Consider the following 17,621-nt stretch of genomic DNA (forward strand, 5'->3'; position numbering starts at 1 on the left):
ACACTCCTTTCACACTGGTCCCCAGTAAGGCGCGCCGGCCAAGGCCCGTTGGCAGCAGGGGCCCGACGCCGCCGGTCAGAGCCCTCGTGTCCCGGTGCCTGGGGCTGCGTTCGGGCGCCGAGATCGCGGGGCGCCGCCGAGCCCCAGCCCATTGCAAAGCCGCCCCTCGAAACACAAAACGCGTTTTCAGGGGAAACCGCGGGCGGACATCACGAGTCCCGGCGAGCCTCCTCCGGCAACGGCGCGGTCCCGGGGGAGGAGGGGAAGGGAGAGAAGGAGAGGGGGGGCGGCGGGCCCGAGGCCGGTCACAGGCAGCCCTCCGGGCGCTGCTGACGTGGTGCCAGGGACGGGGCTCATTTCGGAGGGGAGACGAGCTGGGAGAGGCTGGCGGAGCTGCGGCGGCGACAGCCAGCGCCCGCTTCTGCAGCAGCAGCAGCCACCTCCCTCCCTCCTCCGGCGGCACCCGCCCAGGCTCTCCCGTGTCCATCCCCGGGCCTCGGAAAGGCAGAGGGAAGGGGCCCGCGGGGAGAACCGTGAGAGGAGAGGAGAGGAGAGGGATGGGGGCAGGCGGGGGCGAGGGGGCGGCGGGCGCCTGCCGCCTGCTCGGGGCTCTGTGCCTCTGCGCCGCCGCCTGCCTTCCCCCGGCGCACGGCAGCGAGTCCGGAGCCGACTGGACCCTGGCGAAGGTGGGTGGCGGTGGCCTTCATCCGGCCCTCGTTGCCTCTCCGCGTGGCTACGGGGGGCAGCACCTTTCCGGGAGGCAGGGGTCAGCGGGCCTCGCTCGGCCGTCCCGGCGTGAGCCTGCCTCGGGCGGGAAGGAGAATTTCAGCCCAGGGTCACGGCTCCCTGAGCCGCGGGGCCGGTCCCCCCCGCGGGGGAGCGCAGGTGGCGGAGGGTAACATGGCTTCCCTCGCCCCCCGCCCTCATGGCTGCAGAGAGCGGCTCTTCTTCGGGCCCCTGGGGCCTTGGCGGTGCCCCTCACACCGCCCGGCAAGGGGCGGCCGGGGCGGGGAGCTCTGTCCGGGGCGGCTGGGGAATGTAAGAGGAGACCCAGCCAGCACAAGAGGGATCGAAATCCGACATTGTGCTCCATCTAAATTTCTGCTGTACTCCAGTTTTCAACGTGATTATGGTGATTCAGGGGACAGCCTCTTAGTCTGAGAAATCAAATAGCTCTTCCGGCAGTGATGAACATTTACCTAGGAAAAACAAGTAGGGGTGGTGTTGATAGCTGCTGCATAATTGTCTTGAAAGGACGTAATATTTTAATATGTCATAGAGCCATACTATATTGTTTTTCATTCAAAATGTGGTGTGAACTAGTGAAAAAAGCAGTCTCGAGATAATGCTTAATGAAACATTAATAAGTAGTAAACCTCTGATTTCCCCGTGTAACAACTCTTAGTGGCCAATTATGAAAACACTAACATAGTTTCTGCATGAAGAACCAAACCACATGGAACATGGGAGAGCACACAACTGCAGATTTCATTCAATTAAAGGATCCAGGAACTTCCAAATGGAAAATATACTTTTAGGCCCCATCCCCAGATGTCTGTAGAAGAGCTGAACTCAAAGTTCAGCCAGAACTGCCTGAACTCCACTAATCCAGTGCACCGTTCTCTTCACCAGTAGATCAGAGTCCAGGACAAAATGGCAAAATAAAACTGCACTCGTATGTTTCCACTCACGTCCCCTTAGCTTTATCCTTTATTTTATTCACTCTCCATTGGTTTTGTTGTTGTTTTTTTTTTTTTGTAAAAAAGAGAAACCTCATCATTCTGTTTTATTAGTTGTATCTTACTATATATATATGTGACATCTATCTTATATAGACTACATATCTGTAACATAATAAATCTATAATATGCATAAGACATGTATATGTACATATATAATACATCTGTAGGAATACCCGAGGCAAAATCTCCAGTCATAGTCAACATGCAAGCGTGTAGCCCCAGTGCTCCTTTTTTCAGCCCCCTTGAGCCACACCACACACTCTTTACCTCTTTCCATTCCAGCTCGTCAATCTACTTCCCAGTGATGTCAGTAGTATCATCTAACCACAGAACCACAGCATCTGAACTCCTCTGTCCCTGCAGACACTAACCAAGAATCACTTCCTCTTTTTCATCAAATTCTTGTCCCTTGACAACTTTTGTTCCTTCTCGCTAAAGGGGTGTGTGAGCCAGAAGTTGCAAGACTTATAGTGTACAGACCACCCCCTCCTTCTCTCATTGAGGAGGAAGAATCGGGTTCTAAACTTAAGAGTTCTTAGAAGCTAACTTCCATTGACACCAAGCTGAAATATACCAAAATCAGCAAGGTAAGTGTGGGCTACTTGTAGAAGTTGAAGTCTTGCAGTTTTATGCAGCTTAGTAAAAAAGGCTTAGTGGTAGCCCTGTCATAGATTGTTCCGCCTCCCTGCTGTGGCCATGGAGGAAATAGAGATCGACCAACGCTGTAAGGAACAAGCCAGCTACAGATCTCATTCTGCTTCTATTCCATGACGACTTCTGTAATTCCTTTCACTTCCCAAATTTGAAGATATCTCTTATTAGAAATGGGAATGTATTCCTCTCTTCTGAAATGTTTTCATACATTTGTACTTCAATAATAATAATGTTTCTTTGCAAAGTGATTCAATGACCACAATTACCAGGCGTGCTCTACGTTAGAAGCGAGATGATTCCATGTCCTACTTGAGCCCTTCACTTGTTCAACTGAAGGCATATTTTCTGCACTTCCTTCATGAAACTGTGCTCCTACACTCTTCTGAAGTGTGTAGCGTTGGACTTTCTCTCTCCTCTTACAGCCTGTTCCTCCTAAACAGAACAGCTCCCTGACAACGTTTTCTCTTGTCTGTGCCTTTTCTACATTGGTGTAAATTCCACCACATTAAAGGTTTAGCCTTTCGAAAGACAGTTTGTGCATCTTCTACAATAGAACTTCCAAATTTGTAGAAGTTCTTTTTTATATCAGATGAAATGTGATTTTTCTTTCACCCATGTCTAAATTTGCTAGCGTTAAAAATGTTAATTGCATCTCATAAATTTTGGTGTCCTTATAGGCTTAAAATTCAGCTTTAAACTCACAGACTATCAAAATTGGCATTGTAGGATTCAGTGTCTTTCTGTCTCCACTCTACTTAATTTCACTGAGTAAAATGAAGTGGAATCAGAGGAAAGGTCCACACGTAGATACATAGCTAGAAGAAGAGAGAAGGGTAGAATGAAGTGCTTACAGTGAAGTCTATAAAATATTTGTGCTTGTGCCTGCCTTGCTCAGCACACACATAAATGAAGTAGAAAAGGTTGCAAATAGTGAGGCAAAAAACTTTTTTAACAAAATATTTGTCAGTCACGGTAATTAAGATAATGTCATTATACAGAACTGCAGAAGATCTCAAGGTCAGTACACTTTCTGGCCAGGTAATGAGTTTCAGCAATCATTTCAGACAAATGTGAAATGATGCACATGAGTGAGTGGGAAAGGAGGGGGAATGATTATTTTTTGTTAACATATACAATGATGGAGTTAGAGCAGATACATCTATGAAAATGTCAGTTTGATGCAGCAGCAGCCCAGAAGCAAGTAGGTTGTTCAACAGTTGTAAGAAAGGAAAAGAATAAAATAGAAATACCATTATCCTATACTATAAGCTATGCTGCACTCATGTTCTAGTTTCCCCCCCTTTCCTCATCTGAAAAAGAATGAGGTAGATAGGGTACACTGCAGGACAGCAAGTCCTTCAGAGGGAAGCCTCTATGATAGAAATAAGGAATGGATATGATATGAGCATCCTATGATAATACCTAAAATAGGAATCTATAAAAACAAGTGGCTTAGGAAGTTCCTGAAGAGACAATTGCTAGTGACTGGGTAGCTTCAAATCAGGTGCCCAAAGGGGCTTTTGAGGTGTCCTTGGGGAATCCCACCTGGCATTCAGCTACCGCTGCAGAACAGCACAAGGCTCTTGCACATCTTTGACATGCATTTGCCATCCCCAGCAGGATGCCTCCAGTATTCTAGGTTACCTGAAATAGCTGCTTTTCCGTTGCTTAGGCAACGGAAAAGCAGCCGCTTGGGAGGTAGCTAGCCTACTGCTGTTATCACAGGAGACAAGCTGCCAATTCTGAGGTTAACCCATGTGTCACAAAGCTGATGTGTAGCCCAGCTAGCCCCACATGAGCAGCACTGTGCTGTGTGGTCACACCAGTACCACCACTGTGTGCAGAGGCCACAATGACACAGCTTCGTTCTTTCCGGGACTGAGCTAGCTTACGCATTTCCTTGCAGTACTGCATCTCGTAATGTAGACACACAGCATAAAGCTGAATACTCTTACTACTAAAAACAAAGCTTCTGGTGTTTGTTTCAATGGAAACCTCATTTGAAGGTGGCATAGTTGCAGACATGTCTGTATGCATGTAGAATGAAGATACTAGAAAAGAGAGAACTCAATTGTGGGTTGAGTTTTTACAGCTGGAAGGTAAAATTTTCTCCCATGTTTTTAATACTGGTATATTTTGCACAGAAAGCAAAGATACAGAAGCCACAGAACTTAAAAATGTCAATAATTTTTCAGATAAAAGCTTTTCTTAAGATTACATTTTGTTGTCAGTAAATCAAAATAGCACAATATATCACATTTACTGTAATTCTGAAGAAAACTGTGGCTAAAAAGGTCTAGTAATAGTTATAGTAATCTTTCCCTCTTTCTACAGTATTCTCACCAACCAAGAATTTTACATTCTGATGCTATTCAAGAAGTTGTGGCAAACACAGATGTTTCTGAAATGTGGGAGAATGATTTGCGCCCTATCCTGATAGAACGATACTCAGGATCACCAGGAAATTATGTCGTACGACAGGTAAGACAACATTTCCTGAAAACCTCTAAAAATATCTGTTATTTTGGTAGTGCCTTTAGTGACCACTGAAGAGACAAACACATTCCTTTCATTCGGTAGGATGAACTCTATCATTGTTCAAGTCTAGACTGCATAGAGCCTACATGACACAGCTTGCACTTTAGCTGACATTATTTCCTAGGACTGCATAGCACGATGAAAAAAAAATACCAATTTTAACATTTATTTTTTAAATTAAAAAGCTTGCCTCAGATTTGGTACCCAAAGTACAACACGACTGTTGTCATCTCCCTCACGTGAGCAAGTTTTTGGTCACTGATTCAAACACTCTGGCACCATACATGGGAATTAAATAAATTACTCTCCTCTGCCCTTTTTCTGGAGAGGTCTTGTGTTGTTGTACTCCGCTGTAGCTTTGCTTCAGATGTGTGTATCAACACAAAAAGGGATCAGAGGGGCCCCAAAGAGCAGGCAGATGAAGTGGTCAGTATGACAAAGTGCAGCACTGGGACAAGTACCACGCTAGCTCTGCTGGCCCAAGCACAGCAGTGTGTTAATGCTGGGCTAACATAGCCGGTCTGCTCCTGTTCCCAAGCCAGTGAAAGCTCCAGCACATTGTATCTGAGCCACAGGGTGCTACCACACGACTGGCTTGCTGCCCTGTCAGCATCTCTGCTCTGCGCTCATGGCGTGGGCAGCATCAGGACTTTGTGCCATACTGGCTCTGGATTACAGTAGCCAAGCACGAGACCAAAACATGGCTGAGTCTACTGGAAGACATTCACAACATCTCACTAGCCTTCATCTACCGTTTAGGCAGTGACTCAACAGCTCCAAGCTAGCCCTAACTACAATAAGTTCATTTGCCACTATGCAATTGGTAGACTGGAAAAATGCAGCTTTTTTTTTATGCTTTGTGTGTGTGTGTGTGTCTGTGTATGTGTGTCTGTGTATGTGTCTTTACAGATTTAGTTTTATGGTTTCTTTAGTGATACCCTGGAAAGCAGCCAAATGAAAGGGGAAGAAGTAAGAAAAACAAAAAAAAAAGCTGAGCGTAGGCTAGAAAACCGCAAATCATGTTCAAAACAGGATCATCCTGTTACAAGGTAACAGCATGTACTAAAGTAGATCCCCACCAAAGGAAAAAAAAGAAGAGTCCTCCACTGTTAAAGCACGATGGAGTTTGAAAAGTCTGGTATTCCTTTGTTAAGACAGAAAGGCATCAGACTCCTTTAAGGGAGAAGGCTACTGCCAGTCACGGCTAGTGCGCACTGGAAACTCCATCCAGGCTTATATATTTGTCCTTGATCCATAACAGACATCCTTTTCTCTGCCTGCAGATAGCGGATAGACCATACAGCACCATAAAAGCTTTCAGAAGGTGACCACAAACGAAATGGAAGTTTGTTCTAGCACTAAAATTTACAGCAGTATTCCCACTGACTTCACAAAGAGCAGGATGGGTCTTCAAAGTCTATTTTATTTTTTCCCTTTAGAGGCTTTTTCTAATGTTTGTTTAAAGAGAGAGGAATCTGCCTTGAAGAAGCACTCTAGGGACTCATAAAAGTAAGTCGCTCAACAGAGATGGCCCTCTAATAAGAATTAGCCAGACCTCTCTACTAAGTATAACTGGAGTTGTTAGAGGTATTCTTTTTAGTTACCTAAAATGAATTATCTTTTTTTTTATAGAGTCATTGTCTTAATTTTTATATTTAAATGACCTACACTTACAGGATTTTACTTTTAAGACATTGTTCTGAAATGTTTAATTCTTTCTTTAATTTAGGAATCAGACTGTCTTTTACAGCTTTGTAAACAACTTAAGTCACCTAAAAGGCAGATTTTCCACAGAAGCTAAAAAAAAAAAAAAAAAATCAAAAAACCCCTCAACAAACAAACAAACCCATCTATTTTTTTTTTAATATTGCTGTGGCATCTATATATGGTAATTGTCAAAATAGCCACACCAAGTTCTCTGCAGTCAATTCTGACATTTAAGGCCGCAGCTGAGTTTAGATTTGAAGAGGTAATTGTTAAATCTCTCCTGGTTACATGAAAAAAAAACACTGGCCTGGAAACTTCAGAGATTAAGATCTTAATGTGTCATATTAACGGGCAATCATTCAAAGCACCCTCAGACTCCAAAGACAAGAGACAAAAAGGGAGAAATGAAAAAGCAAGTGAGCCAGTCGGAGGCTAAGGTGGCACACTTTATATAGTGACATTACATTTTTTGCTATAAAATTTATTTTTAAAAATACCCTGAACTTAATGGAATAAGCTTAAGTCCCACTATTAATTAGCTGATGAGAATATGTCTGCAACATCTTTCTGAAGCAAGCAATATTAATCTGATATTTTTTTTTTAATTGCAGCATATCAAGCACCGTCTTCAAAGATTACAGGCTGGTTGGGAAATTGAAGAAGATACCTTTCAGAGATACACACCATATGGATATCAAACATTTTCAAATATTATCAGCACTCTCAACCCCTCTGCAAAACGTCATCTAGTACTTGCTTGCCACTATGACTCAAAATTCTTTGGACAACAATGGCAGGAGAGAGTGTTTGTAGGAGCAACTGATTCAGCTGTGCCTTGTGCTATGATACTGGAGCTGGCACGTGCCCTGGATAACAAGCTTCAGTTAATCCAGGTAGTTTGCTTGTTTCATTTTCGTTTGTTTTTGCAATAGCAGTAGGCCTTAGGGCACTTCCATGTTCTCTTCCACGGCCTGTGTGCCTGATTCTCTGATTGCTGTGCCTATAAAACTCCCATTGACTTCAAGAAGAACAGAACAGAGATCTGTATCTACTACTTTGAGTACTTTATCACATGAAAACCCCTTATGCAAAGGGTGGCTATCTAAAAATTATCTAATAAATATATACTCTGTAAAAATAACTATACATGAATAATACATGTTTCATAGACTCTGCGAGATATAATCCTACTTTCTATCCAGAAGGCACAGAACCGTACTTGGAACCTCCTATCATATCCAGTAACATCTACGGTCACTGACAAAGTTTTGTTCCTTTCTGAATCTTGCATTTTTAAAATGTCTCAGTTGTATTCTGTTTTGGGAGACAGATCAAATAATTGCTGTGCAAGAGAGCTCCACTCACATCCCTCTATCCCATAATGATTTCAGGCTTTTCTTCTTGTTTTCCTTTATCAATTTGAATGGTTTATTTATGAAACAAGTGATGGCTGAGTACAGGAAAACAGTTGAGTAATATTATAATATTGTAAGTTTGCGTTACCTATGCTATGCTATGAAAATCTGCTTCAAAGTGCTGCCATTGCTAGGCAGAAAAATCTGTGGATCCTACAAGCTCTAAAAGCTTGTAGGATTACAGATTCATGAGTGCCATCTACTGGTTCAGTATTTACTATTTACAGAAGAACAGGTCTCATACACTAACAGAGCTTTCACAGGGAAAGGTCTCTCAGATGCTTTACAAAGTGTCAGCAATACACTCAGAATTACTTCTCTGCAGTTGCTTCCAGGAACTGATTTGGTGCCTCCTGACATCAGAATATTTAAGAATTAGAAGATTATGAATATCCCACTGTTTTTAATCACAAAACAAGTCAGTCTTGTAATACATATGCTTTCATTTAGAATAAATTTGCCTGGTGGTTATTTATGGAATAATCTGCACACTGACTTAAAGACTGGAATTTTAGGCAAGTAATAAATTGTTTTTTGATTAATTTGCTGACGTAAGCTGACAGCATTTGACAAAAAGGCAATCTAATGACTTTGCACAGGCTACCATTTGTACAGTCTGCTAACAAAATATACTTTGGGATCCATCTGCTTAATACATTAGCTCTGACCTTTTTGTTCTGCTCATAGTGCCATAACAGAGTTTGTTATGTTTTCAGCCAAGTCTATTTATACTTTGACTTGAAGCCGTGATTTTTATCTTGATGTTTCTCCAGTTATATAGGGTACGCTTAAAATTAAAGGGCAGAGGAATCTCTCTACATTATTCAGACCTGGGAATGTGTTAAACAGTAATAATAATTACAAATAGTACTTTCTAAAATTCAAATGGCATTAATACAGTTTCCTCCAGAACGTTATACAAAATGACTGCTGGCAAAAGAGCTCTGTTCTGTGCAGAGGACAAAGGGCAGCAAAGCATTGCCATTACAGAAATCCATGTATCACTGTAAGCATAATCAATATCATCTTGCCTACGTGAGGGACATGTTATAGAAGCTTTCCACTACTGTTTGTATTGGATCAGCTCCAGCGAGCTGGGAGTTGTAGCCCATACAGGACATGGCTGTTGCCAGTGACCCCACCTTTTTAACCACATAATGCAATTTCACTTGAAGTAACATTAACTCATAGAGGGGTTAAAATATTTATGGCAACTGCCAGGACTGCAGTTCCCAAAACTGTTCATATAGCGGAACTGAATGGGGTTTAGCCATGTTGTAGATTATTAGGAAACGCTGCCAGTGCAAACAAGGCTTCAGTTAGTAAACAGAGAGAAAAAAGGCTCCTTCTACATCGGGAAGAAATTTCACACAGTTGTCTCCTTCATGAACTTAAATACATTCATCATATATATTCTTAGGTTTTACTGCTGTGGTATTTCTGGTTGTTGAAAGGGAAGGGTGTATCTACTCCGCACCCTGTGCTTTGGTTTTAGGGTAAAGTTGCCTTGGTGGCTGAGAGTCCCCATGAAGGAAAAAAAATGGTCACTCTTCTCATGACTGGCTGCTCTTTGTCCCTCAAGGAACCATCAACTTTACAAATATATAGTTCACCTCCACTGGCGCACAGCAGTAGCAGAGATAGTACTCCTTTGTGGCGCTATCAAGTAATAATATCAGCACTCAAATCAGGTGTTGCCAATGTGCCTCTTCATTATTTGAGATGATGTTTCTGCTACCTGGTCTTGCAGACCTGTCTCAGCATTCCCAGCTCATGTCCACTAAAGTTAGCAATGAAACTTTTAACCAGAACCAAGCTGATACCATACTGGAGAGCATGTCACTGTGCTAGATAAATAATAAAGACTGATCACTATTACACAATAACATGTGCTTAACAGTCATAGGAAGGTTTACATAGGGTATCTTGAAAATAGACCCCCTACTGATGTTGCTTATTTGACTACAGTATTTGTCCTTTATTTAATGTTCTGGCCAGAATCAGTTATGTTACTTTTAACTTCCTCGACAGACCAGCTCAAGATCAAGACCAGACCTTTCACTACAGCTGATTTTTTTTGATGGTGAAGAAGCCTTTGTCCGGTGGTCCCCTTCTGATTCCCTCTATGGATCTCAACACTTAGCTCAAAAAATGGTATCTACTCCTCATCCACCTGGTTCAACAACCACAAATCAGCTGCAAGGCATAGTAAGTGGCTTTTACCTCCTAATGAGTAATAGTAAGGTGCATTTTAAAATAATATTTAATTAGTAAGTAATTGGCCAAACTCCCAAGAAACCACGAACGCCACCAAAGTTAAAGGAAGAAGCAGAGTTGTGGAAATTTTGTGATGTGATAAGAGAATTAGCAAGAACTTTTCAGGTGAATCTGCTTAGACCTTCCCCATGCAAGTACGAGGAGTCATAGAAAAACCAAAATACACAAATTTATTAGAATATAAACTAGAATATCCATCTTTTTCAAGAGAGAGAATTCAAAGTGATTAGGAAAGAGCACAGACATATTATCAGCCTATGAAGAACTCTCTCCTAGCTCAGCACGAAGCTACAGCAAATTATTTCCCTTTGATTCTTACTAACATTCTGGTTGTCTGCTCCCTTCTCCCTACTGCCTTCCAGTTTCCCTAGTCACTGCTGAGACACTTTTCTTCTGTCACTGTATCTTGTGACTCATAAAATGTCTTTCCCTTGACAGACTTTGTTGTTCCCTGGGGAAGAAGCAATTTCCTCTTCTTTTTCCCCACCTACCACAGTTTTTCTTTTAAAGGGATATAACACAGAAACTGCAAACAAAGCGATGCAGCCTGCTTCAGCTTGAGGAGCAGAGAAACAGTCTGCCTTTTTCCTCCTCAGAAAGACAGCAAAATGCATCAGATTGGAATTGGGTTCTGCTAATGAGTTCTTCTCAGGCACCATGGTGGAAAAGCCAGATCTTTGGCCAGAGCTATCAAAAACCTAGTCATGACCTATACAGGAACCAAGAGGTTTAATTGCTGCTGCTGCTGGTATTGCAGTAATGTAAAGAATTCTGTATTAAAGTTTCTTTCTTCTGTAGGACCTGCTTGTACTACTGGATTTAATTGGTGCACCAAACCCAGTCTTTCCCAATTATTTTCCAAACACTATTCGATGGTTTCAGAGGCTTCAAGCAATTGGTAAGGAGAGGGGTGTGGGCTTTTAATTAATTTGAAAATTTAGTCTTTAGTTTCTGAATGTATTAAGTCCTGTAAATCAGATTTTTAGATTACTTTTCTGGTTTACAGTTATAATATTTAATAATGTAAATTCAGTGCATCCTAAACCTATATGGAGATTTTAATATAATATTTAACTAATAAAACAAGTGAGAAAGATTCCTAGACACTTGAAAGCCATGAAACGGGTTCTGTTACTGATTGTCACTCTATGATTCTTGGGAATTGCTTCACTTCTGTGTTTTAGTTCTCACTTCTGTAAAATGATGGTAATAGCACCAATGCTGAGGTCTTCTAAGTAGTAAACAAAGGCGAAAGACAATCACCGTCTCCTTCCTTTTTCTTCTTTGATGGAAAATGGTTCTGTGTGAGAGGAAAAAGAACTCAAATGTGCTAAACATGCCTCATATTGTCCAAATGTTGTAATAATCACTTTCACTGTGAATTACAGAGCAAAAGCTACACAACATGAATATGCTGAAGAATCACCTCGTTGAAAGGCAGTATTTCCAGACTACTTTACATCGAGGCTTGGTTGAAGATGACCACGTTCCATTTTTATTAAGAGGTACTGGAAGCTCTTATATTTTGAAGTATAAGTTCAGTAGCAAATGCATCATTTATTGAATGAGCAAGTACACATGATCCTGTTTTTCAAGCTTATTTGCATCAAGTTGAGGCTTCCAAATCCAACTTTACGCAAGCCAAGAGTCACAGCTTTGAAAAAACATACCCAAACAAAAGCAGTGATAAAACATACCTGTCATCATTTTGCACCAGTGCAGCTCCAATGGCACAGAGATAATGGAAATTTGTCACCAATAGTGTCCTACAAAGATAAGCAAGTGATCCACTGTGATATCACTACATACCACACTAGCAAGCTAGTTACTATTTCTAGAAGCAGTGAAACAGTCAAGGGTCGTATCTTCAAACACTACAAAAATCTCTGAAGAAGTTTTAAAATTTACAGTAATGCTCACTATTACTTGTTTAAATTTGAAGGCACTGTCTCCTGCAAAACTCTTATACTCAAGTTAGACATCTTCATTCCCTAAATGGAGATTTCACAGCTGTTAGCTCAAGGAGTGGGAAAAGTGCATAGAGCAACCAGCAGAAATAGCAAAGGACACAATATGCCTGAAATCCCTCATGGAATTAGGCACGTACCTGAAACTGGGATTCTGTGCCTAAGCATTTCTCCTGGCAGACACCTACGGCATAGCCTCTGAGTTTGTATTCATTCTTTTCCTTTGGGATGCAGTCAAAGAAAGGGAAAGCAATTGTACTACTGCTGCCACCTTGTCAAGCTGCAGGTCAGTGATTAAAGCACTTATCTAAGTTCAAGAGGTGCATTTTATGTTGTTCTCGGTTCAAGCACTCAGAAGAGCATCTTCAAAACTAAGGTGAGCCAAAGAAGAGTAGTAGATACAGCAAACTCTTCTGATTTAAGTTTTCCACTATACAGCATGGACTAAAAGGGTCATATTGCTAAAGAAGGGTTAACCAAAAAGGACTGTAACACTAGTTCAATGAAGAAGCTATCTACCCAGGAAAAGAGGGAGGTATCTTCATATCCAGCCTCTAATTTTACCATTGCTTATGCTCTTTTAACTGTTGAGTAATGTAAAATGTGCACGCAGCTCTGGAAGCGGGCAGACGGGCAGCTACACTTCTCCACTTCTAAGCCAGTGCTCTCTTCACTGAGCTATGGTTACTGTCTCCTTCATCAATCTTTCATTCTTCACACCAAGGCAGGGCCCAAGTCCAACGAAACCAACACAGCCATCATATCGTGGATATAAGGGATACAAGGGATATAAGAAAATCCTACACAGGAGAAGCCGATGGGGGAGAACAATGACTACACCTCAAAACCTTTTCTAATAACATGATTAACGCTTAGTAAAGAAAACACATTTCTTAGTGGTATGCAGCTGAAAAATGAGAGAGGAAAAGCAGTAAAACAGGAAAGGCTGGAGAGAAACAAGGCACCCCTGAAAAAGCAATCAGGAAGCAGAAGACTGATTTAACTCCTCTTTTTCCTAAAAGTTGCAGTATGTATAGGCGGCTTGATGTGTGTGTGTGTGTATATATATATATGCAATGATACAGATCCTTTCAAGTGGAAGTTCTTTTATCTGAGGATAACAGTGGTTCTGTTTTACAAAGTGAAAATCTAGACACTGTGTTTTACCTTTTATGGAGAGGACTAAAAAAATGCTTCAAAAAGTGGTCAGTCTTAACATTATCACAAGAACATGGTAATCACTTTTCAGTATGGGGAGCTGCAGTGGTTTCTCTGCCCTTCTGTAGCTCCTAAACACGGTATCAACAACTACAATGCAAAAAAAAAGCAAGTATCAAAGTAAAACTACTAGCTACAGGTGCCTGAAAAAATAGAGAGAAAAGTACTCAAAGGAAAGGAAGGTGCCAATATGAAATGGATGGGCTGCAGTCACAGGCTTCAAAAAAGAAAAGAGAGAAGGTAAAAGGAAGCTGCAGTGACGCACACTCCTCTATAAAGTAAGCTTATTGAGTAGTTACCTGACTCTCTTGCTAAATGGCAACATATCAATTGGCCTAACAGAACTTCTCTAATATTTCTTCTTCAAATTTCACTTTCCTCCTTTATAGGCGTTCCAGTCCTACATCTGATTCCATCCCCTTTTCCTGCAGTATGGCATACCATGGAGGACACAGAAGAAAACCTTGACAAAACCACTATTGACAATCTCAGCAAAATCCTGCAAGTGTTTGTACTGGAATATCTAAACCTGTGACAGACAAAATGGCAACAAATCGTACTCCATTTTAAATACTGTTCACTCACCTTCACATTTGCTATTTAATTGCATTGGAGAGCACTAGAGCAAAGAGAATATGACAGCTCTTGCTAGACCGAGTATTGATTGATTCAGCTGTCCCTGGCCCAGTGTTCCATGTAGCCAAATAAGATAGCAGCAAGTAAGAATTAGTTTCCGCCTGGAAAGAATTTCACCTTTCCATGTCTTACCTCTGAATAAAAAACTCCAGAATTTTTCCAGATTGTTATCACTGTGTTTTATGTCACACATTAAGATCCCCGGTGGGAATGCCTCCCAGCTTAATCATTAGCTACAGTTTTTACAAGGTGTGACTGACTTTTGCAGTGTTCGTCAATGGAAATTTATACCACATTATCAAAAGAGGCAAAAATCGCACTAAAACTTCTGCTTTGGGTTGAACTAAACCACCTCATCCTGAAATGAGTTGCTAGAACTCCTGACACACAGAAGGATTTTTTAATCTACTCTGCTCCCTTTCCTTCTTCCTCTGCAAGGAGAGCTGCAAGGAGTCTTGTCTGCAGACAGCAGGCCACCAGAAAAAAAGAAATAACTCAAATTCAATTTTCTCCCTCTTGTTTTTTGGATACTTTTTGATGGAGAAGGGTGGTGGGGAGTGATGGTAAGAGGAAGATATCTGAGGGTTTCCACTGTGCTTTGAACCGCAGCACAGGAGATACAAACAGAGTAGGTGGTGTGCGAGAGCAACACCCCAGCACACGATTCATTCATGTGAGATCATTCACAATTTTACCCAAAATAAAAAAAAAACCAACCTGTGTTTTTAATACAGATTACATCAGAAGTAATCATACTAGGAAAGTGATCACTTTAGCAACTACAGTTTTATATAAATATAATTTTAAAGGCGAAGTGCCATCTATCAAGAGTAAAAGAAGTATAACAGTCAGAAGCAAGAAGACAGTTTAAGCACCAAAAAGTAAGGACAAGCCGTAGCCTATATCAGGAAAAGATACTCACCAGTTTAACAATCCTGTGCATTTACATTCCTTACTGGAATTATTCAATAAATTTAGTACAACACTGTGGCAAAAATCTAGCCTGGAATGAAACCAACTGGAGAAGCCAGAAGAACAGTATTCAAAAGCTACCTACAGAATTACAGTTTCCACTGGTGAGAAAAAGATGAGAGCATTTGAAGGAAAAAAAAAAAAGAAAACAAAACCAAAAAACAAGCTGGTAGAGAGAACTGAGAAAAAACAAGGCAGTATTTTACTGCTCCGAACTTCTTCCATTAGAAAGTTCTATCCTGGGCAAAGAGATTTATAAAGGAAATAAGCTATGGAATTGTAGGCATGTCAGATTTGGCCTGTGTTCTACCATTTTCCTAAAGCAAACATTTCTGAACCTAAGACAATATTTACATACATATTTTAAAGTCACAATAGAGATATGTATTTACAGCACTGCAAATTTGTAAAATTTTACTATTACAGGACAGCCTGAAAATGAAATTCAGACTGGTTTTGTTGCTCAAGATGAAACAAAAGCATTTTGTTTTCCCATCACTTTAACATTTGTGAGAAATGTTATTTTGCATGTGACTTCTGAAACAGAATAGAATGAAAATTCTACAAATTGGACAGGTGTGTTTATTTTCAGGTATTACTGTACATCTGTGTAGATACATCAAAGCTATTTGAACTCTTTGCTATCATATTCTCCTCTACTTCAGCCCGTACAAATACATTCTAAACAACTAAATTAAATCTTCCGACATTTGAATACTCTGAGCAGTATAAGGCATCTACTGCACCCTTCTAAGTGTCGAGAAAAGGTAACAAAATGGCTATATACAGAAACATTAAACATGAGTTTGTGCGGCTAATTTCATTTTTACAGGTGAACTCTTGTGGTACTTCATACTTTGCAGGGCTTCTGAAAAATGCAGTACGTGTTTGCAGTGTGCACTGCTACTCTGTTTCTTCAAGAATTTCAAAGATAACTTAAAATAGACTTCATTATGAAATGGGAGATCGGAGGGTTGTTCTAACTGGGAAAAGCCTAATTTAAAAAAATCTCTAATAGAGTTAGTTCAAACCATAATTTGACCACGTAGTACACAAAATCTCTGGCATGGCAATTTTGTCACCAACTCCTCACAGCCTGAACACACAGCTTTCTTGAGTTATAGAATCATAGAATGGTTTGGGGTGGAAGGGACCTTTAAAGGTCATCTAGTCTGACCCCCTTAGTTCAAAGAAATGAGATGCAGGTTGGTGTACTATGATTCAATGGTTCTCAAAACATTAAGAAAACATGAAGAGGCTTTCTTTTTTTTTCCCTTGGGTTTTTGGTTGTTGTTGGTTTTTGCTTTTTTTTTTGGTACAGGAAAAGAGGGGCATCTCTCAACTGGATGTGAGCCCTAGAGAGGGTTTACTTAAAAGAGGAGAGGGTCGTCATCATAGCAATTTATATGATCCATCATTCATTTAAAAAAATAAAGGCTGGAACATCAGCCCAGTAACCATGTGGATGTAAGAATCTAAGAACCTGAAGTAGTAAAGCAAAGACATGGTGCAAGGTGGGTTCTGACTACTACTAAGGCAGAGGAGAACAAGCAGCTATGAGAAAGTCTAGCTATTTGATAAAATACAGAAAACAAAACATTCAAGTGAAAAGACCAGGACTGGTATCTCTTCCAGTCTCATATCACTACGTATCCACATCCATAGGATCTCGATGTGCACAGTACAGATAATCACTTCAGAATTCAGAGACAGGCTTTATGTTAAACGTATCCCTGGACAGTTTCTCTGTCCCTCCTGGATGGTGGCAGCAGGGGACAGAAATCAACCAAGAGACTTAACCTGTGCAGCAATTCTGCTGATTTGTGTAATTATTAGATTAGTTTCTTTGCTTGAATAGGATTTGTCACATCTCAGTCAAAGGTGGGGGGAGGAAGGAGGGGAGGGGGGATAAAAATAATCAATCTACCACCCACAAGAGGCTGTTTTTGGCTTCTCAGAGTCCCCTCCTGAAGGTGTATGTGGTTAGTACCTGGGTGAAGGGAATGCAGAACAGAAAGAACTCAAGAGCCATTACTCAATAGGTAAAGCTGCAAAAAAACCCCCATATTAAATTAGTTATTTGTATTGTAGGAGGCACTCTAGCTCCTTTTATAGCAGGACAATGCAGTTTTTCACAAGAATCTTAAGCCTAAGTAATAGTACACACCCCTCAAATTCTCTAAAGCTTGATGCATTTACCTACAAGTGAAGTGATCCTATGCACATTTGGAACAATCAAAGGGAGTAACAATGCCACATCCTCTGGAGACAGAAATGATAGCGAGTACCAGTCCTCTTCTTTCTGTAGCTGGGGCAGCATTCCTATCACTAGGAACGAAGATGATGTAAATTAGCAATTCTTATTCACATTTCAAATAAACATTTAGACTGTGACCACCTAACAGCAAAATACAATTAGAAAAGACAAAATGCCGTAAAAATGCTTTCTGTAGAATTATTATAAAAACCCAGTCTACATTAGTAGCAGACCCAGC

The 17,621-nt window shown here is 41.0% G+C and overlaps 1 protein-coding gene and 1 long non-coding RNA gene across 2 annotated transcripts; one reads left to right on the forward strand and one right to left on the reverse strand.

The window, feature by feature from the left end:
- Positions 1-344: 344 nt before the first annotated feature.
- Positions 345-14,318, forward strand: QPCT (glutaminyl-peptide cyclotransferase). Its single transcript, XM_086743911.1, has 7 exons — positions 345-686; positions 4,731-4,877; positions 7,253-7,534; positions 10,088-10,264; positions 11,132-11,231; positions 11,722-11,838; positions 13,908-14,318. Exons 1-7 carry the CDS (start codon positions 558-560, stop codon positions 14,051-14,053), a joined length of 1,098 nt encoding a protein of 365 aa, XP_086600037.1. The 5' UTR covers positions 345-557; the 3' UTR covers positions 14,054-14,318.
- On the reverse strand, positions 11,374-13,901 carry LOC147601349 (uncharacterized). Its single transcript, XR_015258058.1, has 2 exons — positions 12,031-13,901; positions 11,374-11,633 (listed from the first exon to the last, which is right to left on the reverse strand). It is a non-coding gene; the product is annotated as an uncharacterized LOC147601349 (long non-coding RNA).
- Positions 14,319-17,621: the final 3,303 nt, after the last annotated feature.

Source organism: Chlamydotis macqueenii, chromosome 3, assembly GCF_036417535.1.
Source record: "Chlamydotis macqueenii isolate bChlMac1 chromosome 3, bChlMac1.mat, whole genome shotgun sequence".
Lineage (NCBI taxonomy): Eukaryota > Metazoa > Chordata > Aves > Otidiformes > Otididae > Chlamydotis > Chlamydotis macqueenii.